At 46.0% G+C, this 12,500-nt stretch overlaps 1 protein-coding gene across 1 annotated transcript in view; it reads left to right on the forward strand.

The window, feature by feature from the left end:
• cdk14 (cyclin dependent kinase 14) overlaps positions 1-12,500 on the forward strand; it is a 147,132-nt gene that overhangs the window by 58,484 nt on the left and 76,148 nt on the right. Inside the window, exons 7-8 of the mRNA XM_080858587.1 lie at positions 2,118-2,180; positions 12,275-12,398. Coding sequence (XP_080714713.1) covers positions 2,118-2,180; positions 12,275-12,398 — 187 coding nt within the window. The remainder of the gene's footprint in view (positions 1-2,117; positions 2,181-12,274; positions 12,399-12,500) is intronic.

Genomic DNA, 12,500 nt, shown 5'->3' on the forward strand with positions numbered 1-12,500 from the left:
TCTGTGTGTGTGTGTGTGTGTGTGTGTGTGTGTATCTTCATTTCTGGTTGTGTCTGTGTATGTGTGTGTTGCATGAACTGCACAGGCACAGGAACAAAACCCCTTCTGAGCAGTGCCAGAGTTTAAATAAAATATTGAGACAAAATCACTACATAAAACATTTTATTAGTATTTTTTTTTTCACCAATCCAAGGTTGTCATTCCCAACCCATGTCCAAAAGTAAACTGCACATTGGGTGCAATTACAGAGCACACATACACAGACACACACACACACACACACACACACACACACACACACACACACACACACACACACACACACACACACACACAGCACAGACACAGTCTGACATTCCTTCCAGTCCTCCAGTCCTGCTCTGGAAATGTTTACTCATTAAAGAGCTGATGGAACCCACAAAGAGAGAAAATGGAAAAAGGGTTTTTGATTTATTCATGGTGCACCGACACACAACGCAGCCGTCTAATCGTGTTGGCACAAACAGCAGAGGACGGTGGCAGGCAGTGATAGGCACGTTTCTGTGCGGAGAGGAAGATTTTGGCCTAATTTGAATCAAGGACCCCCGCTGCGATCTCATCAAAGATATTTTGATGAGTGAATTGGTGTGTGTCGGACGGCTGTTGAGAATGCACAACACGCGGCTCTTTGGAGGCAGGAATACAAAACGGAGGAAACACAAGAGAAAAATGACAATCGCTTACCAAGGAAATCAATTCATTTGCCATGGTCAACCTTTAATGATGATTGACAGGTGCAAAAGGGAAGAGACAGCAAGCATGACAAGTTTGTGCTATTGGTGGGTGTGTGTTTGTGTGAGTGTGTTCGGTTTGAGTTGGGGGTGTTGGGTTACGTGTGCATTTGAAAGAGTGTGTGCATGAATATTTTGTGTTTGTGAATGCGTGTGTATGCGTGTGTGGACACACAGGTATGTTAGTGAGACGGACAGGTAGGGCTGCGGCTGGTTGCATTATTCATGAGGAAAACACACATCTGTCCGGGGGGCTGTCTTCACTGCGCACACACACACACAAACCCACACTTACATCTATCTATCTGGGGAACTTTCTCCATTGCACTCACACACACTCTCATACATCCCCTCCACACACACACACACTTAAAGCCATCTATCTGGGGTGCTTTATCCATTGCACTCTCTTACTCACACACACACACACACACACATACAGTACACACACACACACACTAATACTGTATAACACTAACACCCATCTATCTGGGATGGTTTATCTGCTGCAGGGCTGTATAAGGCCAGCAGCCCTCCATCTTGTTTCCGGCTGGCAGAGTGAAAGAATGGACAACATTCCCCTGTTTACATGTCTCTTGACAAGACACCCTTAGCGCGCGCACGCACGCACGCACGCACTCACGCACGCACGCACGCACGCACGCACGCACGCACGCACGCACGCACGCACGCACGCACGCACGCACGCACGCACGCACGCACGCACACACACACACACACACACACACACACACACACACAAACAAACAAACAAACAAACACACATACACACTTAGCTCAAACATTCCACTGTTGACATGTCTCTCAACAAGACACCCGCTGCACACACACACACACACACACACACACACACACACTTAGCTCAAAAATTCCATGTTTACATGTCACTTCACAAGAAACCCTCTTTGCACACCACTTTGCTCAGACAATCACCTTAGCCACCCCCACTGGAAAACAAGGCAGGTCGGCTCACTATACAATCACTATATCCCGCTGCCCGCGTGGACTAGTGCATGGACAGGCACATACTGCATGTAATGTAATGAATGAGTAAGCTACATGGGCCTAGGGTCTCAGGGACAAGGGCAGCAGTAAAAAGAGGGGGATTGTGGGATAGGGAGGGCAAACGGGTATGTACTGAGCAGCAAACGGGGAAGCTATCTCTGTCTCTGTTTTATTACTATCAAAGTACTGCAGCTTCACAGTAATTAACTTGACTGGCATATTAATAACTGGAATACACTTTGGAATCTCTAGCATTTACTGTATAACTGCTGTCAATGTATTGATTGCTCTCCATCTCTCTTTTCTCTCCTGTCTCTGCAGCATACAGATCTGTGTCAGTACATGGATAGGCACCCTGGGGGGCTCCACCCCGACAACGTGAGGGTAAGTTGACTTTCACCCAAACATAGGTGTATCTCATTAGCAAACCACACGCACACGCAAGCACACACACACACACACACACACACACACACACACACACACACACACACACACACACACACACACACACACACTTCAGCTGTTTTCGACTGCAACAATAGTTCTGGTCAGAGCATCATCTGGTCAGAGCAACACTTCAGGTTTCCACTCCACACACTCACACACACACACACACACATATACTCATTTTCTCAGGCTGAAGGTGACCCTGGACCTGACCTTTTATGATGGGCATCTGTGGTTTATTCAGCAATAGAACCACGTGCTCTAGTTGCCATCATCCTACAGTGGACATAAACAGACCATTAAGAGCTCCCCCTCCCCCCTCTAATTATGTCCTGAGAGCAGAGGGGAGGAATGGCTGCTTATTTACTGATGTTCAAAGAGGATTGGGTTTGGAGTGCGGAGGTCAGCCACAGGGCGCTCAAAACTCCGGAGCCCCCAGCGGCATGAGAGGGACGCTTCAGCTCAGTGTAGCGTAGCGTAGCTTATCTCAGCGTAGCACGTCCTGCTTGGCTTGGCTTGGCTGCAATGCTGACTGAATCGAGAAGCCTGTAATCCAGTCCTGTGCTTAGGAAGACGCCAGGACCTCCTGTAAGGCTTCCAGCCTAATAAGCAGCCGTGACGTGTGCTTTGGCTTGGAGACGTGTGTTTAGTCAGGGGTAATATCTTCACTTGATGTGTAGCCTATGCGTTTCATTTACCTCAGACCAAAATTATGAATGTATGCATTCTTTCCTCTAGGGCTCATGCATCATTGGGCTCACTGTAAGTGAACAGAGGTGTGTTACATGTATAGAATCTTTCCATCTTCACTCAAACACAGATGCAAACAGATCAAACTGTAATGTGAGATGGGATGATGTCTCAGTTGTATGTTTGCATAAAGCTAGCATCTCCTGCAGCTGCACTGCGTGGAGCCGTGTGGCGCTGTGGAGCTCTGCGTGCTGTCATGGCCCATGGAGCTCTGTGGGGTTCAGGAAACCAGCCTTGGCACTCTGCACCGCTCTGCTATCAATGGCTCCGCACTGCACTGCACCGCACTGTCATTAAGTTTCATGGGTCGTTTGTCTGCTGAGGCGGACAATCTGATTGCCATGTTGGGAATGTGTGTGTTGTTCTGCTGCCACACAGGAGAGCAATTGTTCTCACAAGAATGTGACAGAGAGACAGTTGTAGGAGAGGAGAGAGAGAAACATTGATTTGTGAGAAGAGGATAGATAGCAAGCTGGATAGATGGAAAATTGGGAAACATAAAGAGAATTTGAGGGAAATATAAATGGAGTGAAAGCGGGAAAGATACGTTTATGAAGAAGGAGAGAGATACATAGAAAGAGAGAAAAATGAAAAGGTGAAAGAGAGAGAGAAAGAGAGAAGGAGGGTTGATGGAGTGAATGAGGCCAACAGGAGGGAGGTAGGCAGGCAGGGGAAGAACGCCGTCTGCGGCGGTTATGTAACCTGTCTTACCTTTTGTGGCCACCGATTTGCATAAGTAATGTGTTTATCCCCTTCACTGCTTCATTGAGATTCCAATGAATAATTAAGGATTTATAAGTATCAACAAGAGAATGAGGAAGATAATGATAGAGATAGAGAAAAGAGAACGAGGGAGAGACAGAAAAAGAGAGAGAGACAAAGAGAGAAAGATAGAACATCAGGAAGTGCCCTAAGATGACACCAGACTCACTGTGGAGCTCAAGAGAGAGTCTCTTCTTCTTGATAATCTGTATCAGGTTGAGCCTTATTGGCTCTCTTGGCCTGGTATGAGGAAATCTACTCGATGTCTGCGCGTGCAAAGTTGTACAAATCTCAGCTGTGATGCAGGCAATCTCAAAGGCTGTGTTATGAGCTACTTTATCCACCTCAGTGACCTCAACTTTCCCCCCCCCCCCCCCCCCAGGCCCCCCGCCACACTGAGCAGCTCAGCTATTACTCTACGGAGCGATCACTGTCTGCTGGTCACACATGAAGCCATGGCGCTGCCAGTTAATAGCCTCCAGGGCCATCTTCCAGAGGCAATTTAAAAGTTGTCATAGCTGAAAGAGGAACAAAACAAATGCTCTCTGAGTCTGTCAAAGTTTTGTTCTGTTTTTCACAGAAGAGAGTTTGTGTTCTGATGTCACAGTCATGCCTTTCTTATCAACTTCAAACTAATCTAGAACAAACAAACTCTGAGCAGAGTGTTCAAAAAGTTAGAAACAACAACAAAGAAAAAAGAAGTCAAAGTTTTGAGTAAATGCTTTCTGTGATCCCTTTCCCAAAATTAGAAAAAACGTAGAATCCTCGACGAGAACCCACAACTGTTGTATACAATGGCGTTGTCCTTACACTGAGGAAGACAGTTGCGTAGGAACGGGGTGAACATACACTGACGCGCTCTGGGCCCAGGCCTAGCTGTGTCGTTTGGCTGTGTAATAGCCTAGCCATGTGTCAGTGTATTTAAAGAGCCTGACCACAGCCAAACTGGCCTCTCTACAGGACCAGGTGGGAGGGGCTGAACTCACTTTCGACAAAGGCCTGATGACTTGGTCTCCAGCCAACGACAACAAACAAGCTGTCCCTAAAAGAAAGAAAGAAAGGAAAAAAACGAGTGACGAGTGCACAGAGGGCCTAAGGGTCGAGACTGCACACTCCCTATCAGCATGAGAGAAACCATTTACACAAATAGTACATTCAACGCAACAGGATGGGTAGCTCTTTGATAGAAAGGCTTTGAGGGTGCTCTTAGTTAACGTCTGTGTTTCAAGCATTAAGAGATGAGGCCACCAGCAGATCCATCAGCTACCTAATGAGCGAAAGGCTAAATGAAGGGTTCAGTGCCAGCCAGCCCCTCGAACGTCTTGAGCAAGGGGAAAGACACGCTCAAAGATGCTTAATTCCCTCTCTCATTACTGTCCCCTGATTGGGGCTCCGGGAAGACCCGGGCACCTTGATCCATATTCACTAATATGGAAAAATCAAGCCATTAGTCTGTCTGTCATGGGCTGGGTAAAATTAGCATTTAGAGGGGAGCAGCCAGACCCAGAGTGCTAATGTAATTACAGGTCAGCCTGGGGGGAGAGAGAGAGAGAGAGAGAGAGAGAGAAGGAGCGAGGGTGAGAGAGAGAGAGTAAACGAGAAAAATGGAGAACAAGAGAGAGAGAGATAGAGGGGGAGAGAGATGGGGCAATAAAGAGAAGGAGAGACAAAGAGAATGAACAGGAAAAGAGTGACAGACAGAGAGAGAGAAAGAGAGAGAGAGAGAGAGAGAGGTCAGAATGGTGAACCAACTGGCGAGAGGATGGAGGGTCTGGGCGCGTGTCCAGCCCCAGAGCCCGGGGGCCCGGTGAGCCATATGCCACTCCGCAGCTCGTCTCATGGTCTGCAATACACGAGCACAGCACTAAATCAGCCATGGCGTCTTCCGCTAATTGGGCACCATCGAAGAAGAACGGCTCTGGGCATAAAAAAGGACAGCTACATATGGTGTTGTGGATTAGCAGTGGAACAGGTGTGTGTGTGTGTGTGTGTGCACACAAACAAATAAACAAGTACACTGATCAATAAAGACTGAGTGTACTGGGTTTGTTGTGTGGTCATGAGAGGGATGCCTGGTAACTCAATCAGACAGGACGTTGATGAATCGGTTGGGTAATATCTATGAACTGGCCAGTGTGCTGTCCTGCTGATCCTCTGTGTCCAGACTCAGTCTGTGTGCTCTGTGCCCTATATGGGTAAGCCTGATACACTGTAAGAATAATAATAATAACAAGACCACAACCATAATAATAATAATAATAATAGCTACTACAACTACTGCTGCTGCTGCTACTACTACTACTACTGCTACTACTACTGTTACTACAACTGTTGCTATTAAACCCAACATTTCATCATACTACTACTACTGCTACTGCTACTGTTGCTGCTACTGCTGGTACTGCTACTGCTACTGCTACTGCTACTGCTACTGCTACTGCTACTGCTACTGCTACTGCTACTGCTACTGCTGCTGCTACTACTGCTACTGCTACTGCTACTGCTACTACTTCTGCTGCTACTACTGCTGCTGCTACTACTACGGTAGTACATTGAAATGTGTGATATGCTCTATTGACTTAATCTCTTTTAAACAGATCATTGATGGTACCTTAACATATTGTTCTATACACAGGTAGACATTTTGCCAGTTCTAGTCTATCTGTTTTTTTTTGTGGCCAGGTACATCACAAATGTATACGTACATCTAGAACATTGTAACACTGATGCTATTGATCTTAAACTAGTACCATATTTCTCTAGGGGTGTCTGAAGCACCTGTGATGCTTAGACAGTACATAGAGTTTTTTTGTGCACTCCATTTCGCAGCCATCCAGACAACTGTCCCTTGCGAAATAAGGACATGTGTACACATACTACGTAACCCCCTACAGTATCCCTGTTTCATTACCAGTTATCTATTATTGTCAGCACTATCAAATCATCACAATACTTAATGGTTTAAATTTCAATTAAATATAATAATATAACATAATACTCTCATAAGGCTTTCTTTGTGACTGAGACATGGCATTTGGGTGGATTAGAGGTCTGTTTCAAATACAGATCCCTGGTTGGATATTATTAATTTGTCATGCTTCAAGTCTGTACTAAATTTGCATTTGCATAACAGAGTTTTTTCAGTGTAAGGGTTTTAATATCAGTGTATTAATATCTAAATAACCAGGAGCTTTTCTGTAAATCATATTTAAACAGCTTATTTTTTAAGTGGCACTTAACCATTACAGTGTTCCGTAGCTTTGTCTGGTAGAGTGCAAGAGTAATGGCTCCTATAAGATGTCATTTACACACCAAAGCACTACACCAAAATACACTCAATTTTGCTCCAAATCAGTCACTCTGCGTTTGTTTCCCAATATCAAACACATGGAAAACTGCCATCATCAAAAATGCATGACCCCATGCTGTGCGCCTTTAAAAGGTTTTTTTTTTCTATTCTCTCTTTTTTTTTTTTTTACATTTTCCAATCTTGTGTCAGTCGTATCTTGTTTGTCAGGAGAAGAATGGCTGGGAGAAGTGATGACAGGCTGTTGGTTTGACACATGGCCTTGTTCTGTGCAGCAAATGATTTGGAATTGTGGAGAGGAGAGAAATCAGATGTGTGACTGGATCTGTGTGTAGTGCATAGTCACATGCCAGAGGAGTGGAGGAGAGACAATGGCACTGGACAACTGTGACATTGCTCTCTGTCACATAAAAAACAAGCCCAAGCCATGTGTGCATATGTGTGTGTATGTGTACACATCTGTTTGTTAGTGTTTGTGTGTGTGTGTGTGTGTCTGTATTTGTGTGTGTGTGTGTGTGTGTGTGTGTGTGTGTGTGTGTGTGTGTGTGTGGCTCTGTGTGTGTGTGTGTGTGTGTGTGTGTGTGTGTGTGTGTGTGTGTGTGTGTGTGTGTGTGTGTGTGTGTGGCTCTGTGTGTGTGTGTGTGTGTGTGTGTGTGTGTGTGTGTGTGTGTGTGTGTGTGTGTGTGTGTGTGTGTGTGTGTGTGTGTGTGTGTGTGTGTGTGTGTGTGTGTGTGTGTGTGTAGGTATGTGCACATGTCTGTGATCACTCCCAGGTAGAGCTGTCATTATCCTTGGAACCAAACGAATATGCTAATCATGGTATTGGCGAAGGCTTTATGATTGATCACCCATGGCTCCATCACTGATTGATTATTCTAATTAGCGATCTTACATATCTTCTTTTCATCCTGTTTGAAGGAAAAATATGAGATCTCGGAGCTCACAGAGGAGTGGCTGAGGAACGTGCATTAACCTTCATTCCCATCAAACACTTCTCTACCCCTGGGCTACAGCTCGACTCGCCAATTTATGTTCAAGCAGACCTGAGGAGCTTACATTAGCACAGAGAGGCTTTGTCTTTGTTTTCAAGCTGAGTGAGGGAGCGCTGTCTGTTAAAACCTAGTAGTCTGTGTATATGTGTGTGTGTGTGTGTGTGTGTGTGTGTGTGTGTGTGTGTGTGTGTGTAAGAATGCTGTCTGTTAATACCTCCCCACTCCACCTCAGTCTTAATTCTTGTTCACAGGAACAGATGCGAGCAGAAGTGAGTGTGAGAGGGAGAGAGTTTGGGGAGTCTTTGTGTGTGTGTTAGAGAGAGAGAGAGACAGAGCGAACCTGGGAACTGTGATGTGTGTGTGTGCGTTTGTGTGAGTGCGTCTATATGGTGTGTATGTATGTGTGTGTGTGTGTGTGTGTGTGTGTGTGTCGTGGTGGGTTGCGGGGCATACCCTTGAGTTGAGTTTCTGTCGATATTTTGTGTGGTGGAGGGCTGGTATTGACTTTTCTCCGCTCTGTGGATTTAGATTTTCCCTTCTCCCCCTCTATCCCTCTATCTCTCTATCCCCCTCCTCCTCCCTCTCTCTTCCCATCACCCACTCATTCTCTTCATCTCATCCCTGACTTGTTTCTGTCTGGTTTTATCTCTCTGTGGCTTCATATCTCTCTTATCCCAATTTGATTTAGTCTGTCGCTATCTATCTCTGCTTTTCTCTCTCTCCCTTCTCCCCTCTTTCTGAACAGAACAAGGTTCTCAGTTAAAGTCAGTTACCTTTACTGTTACTTTACAAGGTTCCTCTTTTTCTTTTCTCTATTCCACTCTTCACCTCCCTGCCCCACCATCTCTTTCTCTTTCTCTCTCTCCCTCTCTCTCTTGCTCTCTCTCTCTCTCTCTCTCTCTCTCTCTCTCTCTCTCTCTATCTATCTATCTAGCTATCTCTCTTCTCTCATCTTGTCCCCTCTCTCCCAGTTTTCAATTCAGTTCCATTTAATAGGTCTTAATGGCATGGCAATTGGGTGTTGCTAAAACATAGATCACAGAAACATACAAAACATGTGGCAAAATACACATACACACATATCACCAACTTTCATACATAACCAAGCCCCCTGATATATGTGGGTTAGGCTAATACTGATACAGTTGATCAGAGAGGGTGTGTATATATACAGTATCGGTTAAAGACACAACCAAACATTCAAATGTCTAACATTAGCACTTCTCTATGACCTTTGTCTAAGGACACAACAGCAGGGGTGTTAGGGATTTTACAGAACACATCATCAGAGCTATTAAACCATTCGATTGAATGTTTGTACATTATAGTCACATCTTTTAGTTGAACCTCTTCCAGAGCAATGGCAATTGAATCAACAATACGGGCATGAGTCCTTTGTTCATTTTGCAGCCGTTTACAGTATGGGCAACAGATTCCAGGTGTTGGTCACAGTCAGAATGCAGTTTGGAGTGTGGTTAGGGATTTTCAGGGTCTCTTAACGCAATGTTCACTTTGGTTGGTAGCACCTGTAGTCCGGCCCTAACTGGGAAGCAGTGGATGTCCTCCCCTATGGCAGCATTTCTATACATAGCATGCGAGACACAATGGTCAGAGAGACGTCAGCTTTCCCTGCTTCCATAGTCCAGCCCAGCGATGCTTTGTCGCCATCTGTTTAATATTGAGGAGAATTTTCCTTGCTGTTGTATTTTGGACTGTGTGTGTGTGTGTGCGCATGTGTGTGTGTGTGTGTGTGTGTGTGTGTGTGTGTGTGTGTGTGTGTGTGCTGTGATCCCTTGAGGCAGACAGTAGCTTCCACAGTGACAGATGTTTCTGTGAGTGTGACCACTGCACCACATACCTCTGGTGCAGTTTGTGAGTTTACGTTTGTCCATTTCACCTGAACTGTAGTTTAGGTTTGGCCAGTCTGAACTCATTCCAAAACATGCAGCTTTTGTGTCCAGCTTCCCATTGCATTTTGTCTGGAAGCCCAGTAAGCCGTCTATGTTGTCTGTGGCCAGTGGGACCTTAAGGAGGGAAGCTCCAGCCAGATCTCTAAAAACAGTATCGACACAGCATACTGATGAGGTGTGTCAGCCTTGTAGCAGTGTAGCTCCAATCCACGTTTGGGACCCAGACACACACGCACACACACACAGACAAACACACACACACACACACACACACACACACATTTACCCTTGTTTAATATGAAGCAAAGGACATAAATAGAGCCATGTTGTAAGCAGACAGACGTGGGGCTGAGGATAGGGTTGTTGGGTGGGGACTGGAGGGTACTGATTAAGGGATACTGGCCCTCTTCCTTCACTTGTTGTCTGCAGGCAGTCTCCTCTCCTCTAAGCCAGATGGACAGCTCTGACTCATTATATTTAGGCAGGGACAGTCTCTTAGCAGATGTCCCCCTCCACACGCTATCTCTCTCTCTCCCTCTCTATCTCCTTCTCTCTCTCTCCTTCTCCCTCCACCTCTCTCTCCCTCCCTTTTCTCTTCTGTTCTCTCGCTCTCTCTCTTTCTCCTTTCTCTCTCTCCCTCTCTCTCTCCTTCTCTCTCTCTCTCTCCTTCTCCCTCCACCTCTCTCTCCCTCCCTTTTCTCTTCTGTTCTCTCGCTCTCTCTCTTTCTCCTTTCTCTCTTTCTCTCTCCCCTACTTCTCGTGTTGGCCAGGCTCATTTGCAGGAGCGGTACCTGAGGCACTCACTCACTCGCTCATAAAGCAAATGGATGAGATAGCAGCATGTCCAACCATGCACCCATGGCACACTTACCCACTATTAAAACAGCGAGTCTCAGCTGTCGGACTCCTCTCTTTGGTTGGGTTTGTGACGTGAAGCTGGGTTGTATTTTTGGCAGTGTCCCACGAGGCTGTTTCAGTGCAGTATTATGCAGATGGGGGAGTTGAAACACAAGGAGAAAGGAACAATTTAACTGTGAAATTTGGATGCACACACACACACACAGTGTAGACTCACACACAAACGCATACACACACCCACACATTCACACACACTCTTAATGAGGGAGGGGGATTCTGCAGTGTGTTTTGATATACATGAGTAAACACACACTCCCCATGCTCATCTGATCCCAGCCGCTCCCCGGCAGAGGAATGTTCCGTGCACCACGACTCCAGCGACTCCACATGTCTGTTGAGCCTCGCAACCGATTGGCCGACACGCTGTAGTGCTCAGCCTAATTGGCCAAGACTTTGATAGCTCTCGGTGGGGTATGATGGGATTTGGATTCTTTTACCGGGTCAAAACAAGCACGCAAGCGCAGTAAACACACCCAGTAAACAAAGCGCCTAAAGATTCATCTTTTTTTTTGGTGTGATTTCCATAAAAGTTTTCTAAAAGAGTCAAGCGGGTTTAAGGTATGGATTGTTCCGGTAGCCGCACGCAGGAGCGATGTCTTTGTTGGTCATTGATCAGCCGGGTGAGCCATCAGTAGGGCGCAGAGGGGGTAATTACGGCATGGAGAGGGAAGCGCAGGGGTATTGAGCAGGCCATGGGGCTAAACGCTGTGTGGAGGTGCAGGTTAGAGCAACGCTGTAGTCTGAAGGGGCTTTTGTTTCGGGTCCTAAAATGGACCAGGCGTCGTGCATCATTCACAGGTACAGGGAATGGAAAACAGACAATGTGTTCTATTGGATAGATTTTTGTAAGTGAGATGGAAAAGAGACAGAAAGGGTTAATGATATGGGTTGCAAGGACTTAAATTAGTCTGTGACATTTGGATGACATTACAGTACAGTACAGTACATCACAGAGAAACTGTGTTAACTTTTTAAAAAACATGTTTCATATAAAACACACTGATGACAATGACAACATGGGAATTTAATTTTGAAGGTTACATCAATTTTTCTATTGCATTTTCACACACAGATACCATCAAGCTTGGGTATAATTATCTTTCCCGTTTTCAGCTCAGAACAAAGCAGGTAACTTACAGTAGTTTATGAATTAATGTATAACCCTTTGTCAATCTGTGTGACGTAGACAGTGTTACTATACAGGTCCACCTGTCCAGTGCTGTAACTGGTGCTGCACCTGTCCTGTGTGCGTTGTGGTGCTGACAGTTGGCTGTGTGTGTGTGTGTGTGTGTGTCTCTGTTGGGTGCTGACGGTGGCCTGTGGCTATGTGTGTGTATGTGTGTGTGTTGTGGTGCTAACGGGCGGCCTGTGGCTGTGTGGTTCTTCCAGCTGTTCCTGTTCCAGCTGCTGCGGGGCCTGTCCTACATCCACCAGAGCTACATCCTGCACCGGGACCTCAAACCGCAGAACCTGCTCATCAGCGACACAGGGGAGCTCAAGCTGGCTGACTTCGGTGAGTCTCACACCAGCACCACGCTTCTCCTCATCACTACTGCTCTGTGTGTGTGTGTGTGTGTGTGTGTGTGTGTATTTGTAAGTGTTTAACTTCTCCTTA

The sequence above is a fragment of the Sprattus sprattus genome (genome assembly GCF_963457725.1).
Source record: "Sprattus sprattus genome assembly, chromosome: 19".
NCBI lineage: Eukaryota > Metazoa > Chordata > Actinopteri > Clupeiformes > Clupeidae > Sprattus > Sprattus sprattus.